This window comes from Helobdella robusta, assembly GCF_000326865.2.
Source record: "Helobdella robusta unplaced genomic scaffold HELROscaffold_518, whole genome shotgun sequence".
Lineage (NCBI taxonomy): Eukaryota > Metazoa > Annelida > Clitellata > Rhynchobdellida > Glossiphoniidae > Helobdella > Helobdella robusta.
In genome coordinates this window covers 5,270-7,216 of record NW_008705267.1, presented here as the reverse complement: position 1 = coordinate 7,216, position 1,947 = coordinate 5,270, and the positions used below count along the sequence as shown (strand labels likewise).

Genomic DNA, 1,947 nt, shown 5'->3' with positions numbered 1-1,947 from the left:
AAGGCGACCCTTTGGGACCGATGCTTTTTGCTCTAGCCCTTCACCCGCTGTTGACGAAGTCATAATCCTAGCGTTGGCTACCTGGACGATGTCAGCTTGGCCGCAGAGGGTAACATCTTAGCGGACGACTTCCTGTTGCTGAGGGTCGGCGCTTCCATCATTGGTCTTGAATTAAACACAAACAAGTGTGAACTACTTGTAAATGACACGTTTCAAATGCCAAACGTGCTGGCTAATGTCTCCACAGTGCCCCATTCATCATTAAAATTTTTAGGCACTCCAATGATGGCCGGCGATCATCAGGACAGGTTTTTTAATAAAAAACTTTTTGAGCTAAGATTTGCCCTCGAACGTGTCTCTCTTCTCCCGGTCCACGACGCGCTGACAATCATCCGCGGCGCCCTCAGTTTGCCGAAATTGATGTATTTTTTGCGCACATCCAATTTTGTTAATGCGGCCATTTTTGGCGAATTTGAGGGTGCTCTGCGGGTGGCCCTCTCAGCAATTTGTAACGTCGATATTACCGACAAGGGTTGGTCTCAGGCTCAGCTGCCGGTACGATTTGGGGGACTGGGGTTACTAAGCGTGGTTCAGCTTGCACCAATTGTTTATAAATCTTCCGCATCTGCCACGTTTGACCTACAGTCTGCCCTTCTTCGGAAATTTAGTAGCCTACACTGTACTCCGCCGACTCCAATCCAACCAACAGACCTTTCCCAGGGCAACACTTTGGAGGAAGCATATAAGCGCAAATTCAAAGAGTTTCTTTCCTTAAGCCCTGACTCGGCGACCTCAGCTCGCTTGCTGGCAGTATCCAGCGAGGCGAGTTGTGGCTGGCTGAGATCTTTGCCCAATACGTCGGTGGGTACCAGATTGGACGACGAAACGGTCAAGACAGCCATTGGCTTCCGTCTGGGATTGGCCGTTCAGAGTCGATATACATGCAGGTGCGGCGCGAAGGCGGATGAACTTGGCCATCATGGTCTTGTTTGTCGTTTGGGCGGAGGTCGCCAGCAGCGACATTCAGCCATAAACGATTTTGTGTGCCGACTTTTCTCCAAGGCCTCAATTCCGGTTTTAAAGGAACCGTCGGGCATTGCGACGCACGACGGTAAGCGCCCTGACGGGTGTACCTTGATTCCTTGGAGAGCCGGCAGGTGCTTGACGTGGGACGTTACCGTTCCGGGCACCTTTGCTGAGCGCTACGTGCAGCTTACTAGCAAAGAAAGCGGTTTGGCTGCAACCAGGGCATCTGACGAGAAAATCAAAAAGTACGACGGAGCTCTTCCCTCGATGGAGTTTTTACCGATTTGTATCGAGGTCCTCGGCCCCATGGACCGTAACACCTCCGGGTTTTTCAATCGAATTTGTAAAAATATCAGTATTAGGTCAGGCGATAGTAGGGAATATTTTTTCGCTATGAATAATATCTCGTGCATCCTGCAGCGGTTTTTGCGCGTCTGTGTGTTGGAAAATGTGGAGTTGAATGCCGACGGGGTTGAGTGACGTTATAGCAAATAAAATCAAATTTAGTCAGACGCTTGGCTTTTGGTGTCATTCGTCAATGATTTGGTTTTAACATACACACATACATACATACACATAGACACACATACATACATACACACACACATACATACATACACACACACATACATACATACATTTTCATCACGGGGTGCCACAAGGATCCATACTAGGACCCCTTCTATTTTCTATCTACATAAATGACCTCTGCAATGTTTCGCCCTCAACCAAATGCGTACTGTTCGCAGACGACACCAACCTTCTTTTTACTTCCAACAACCTACCAGATTGCTCTGAACATATCAATCTTGAACTCCAAAAATACTCTAACTGGTTATCCAATAACAAACTTATCATAAATTATTCGAAATGTGCATACATTATTTTTGGCCCAAAAATACTCACCAACCAAGCTCATAA

The 1,947-nt window shown here is 47.3% G+C and overlaps 1 protein-coding gene across 1 annotated transcript; it reads left to right on the top strand.

Annotated features, from left to right (window-relative positions):
* Positions 1-285: 285 nt before the first annotated feature.
* Positions 286-1,506, top strand: HELRODRAFT_184450 (hypothetical protein; the record flags this gene model as incomplete). The annotated part of the gene is made up of 2 exons (XM_009027913.1): positions 286-489; positions 1,084-1,506. 2 exons carry the CDS (start codon positions 286-288, stop codon positions 1,504-1,506), a joined length of 627 nt encoding a protein of 208 aa, XP_009026161.1.
* Positions 1,507-1,947: the final 441 nt, after the last annotated feature.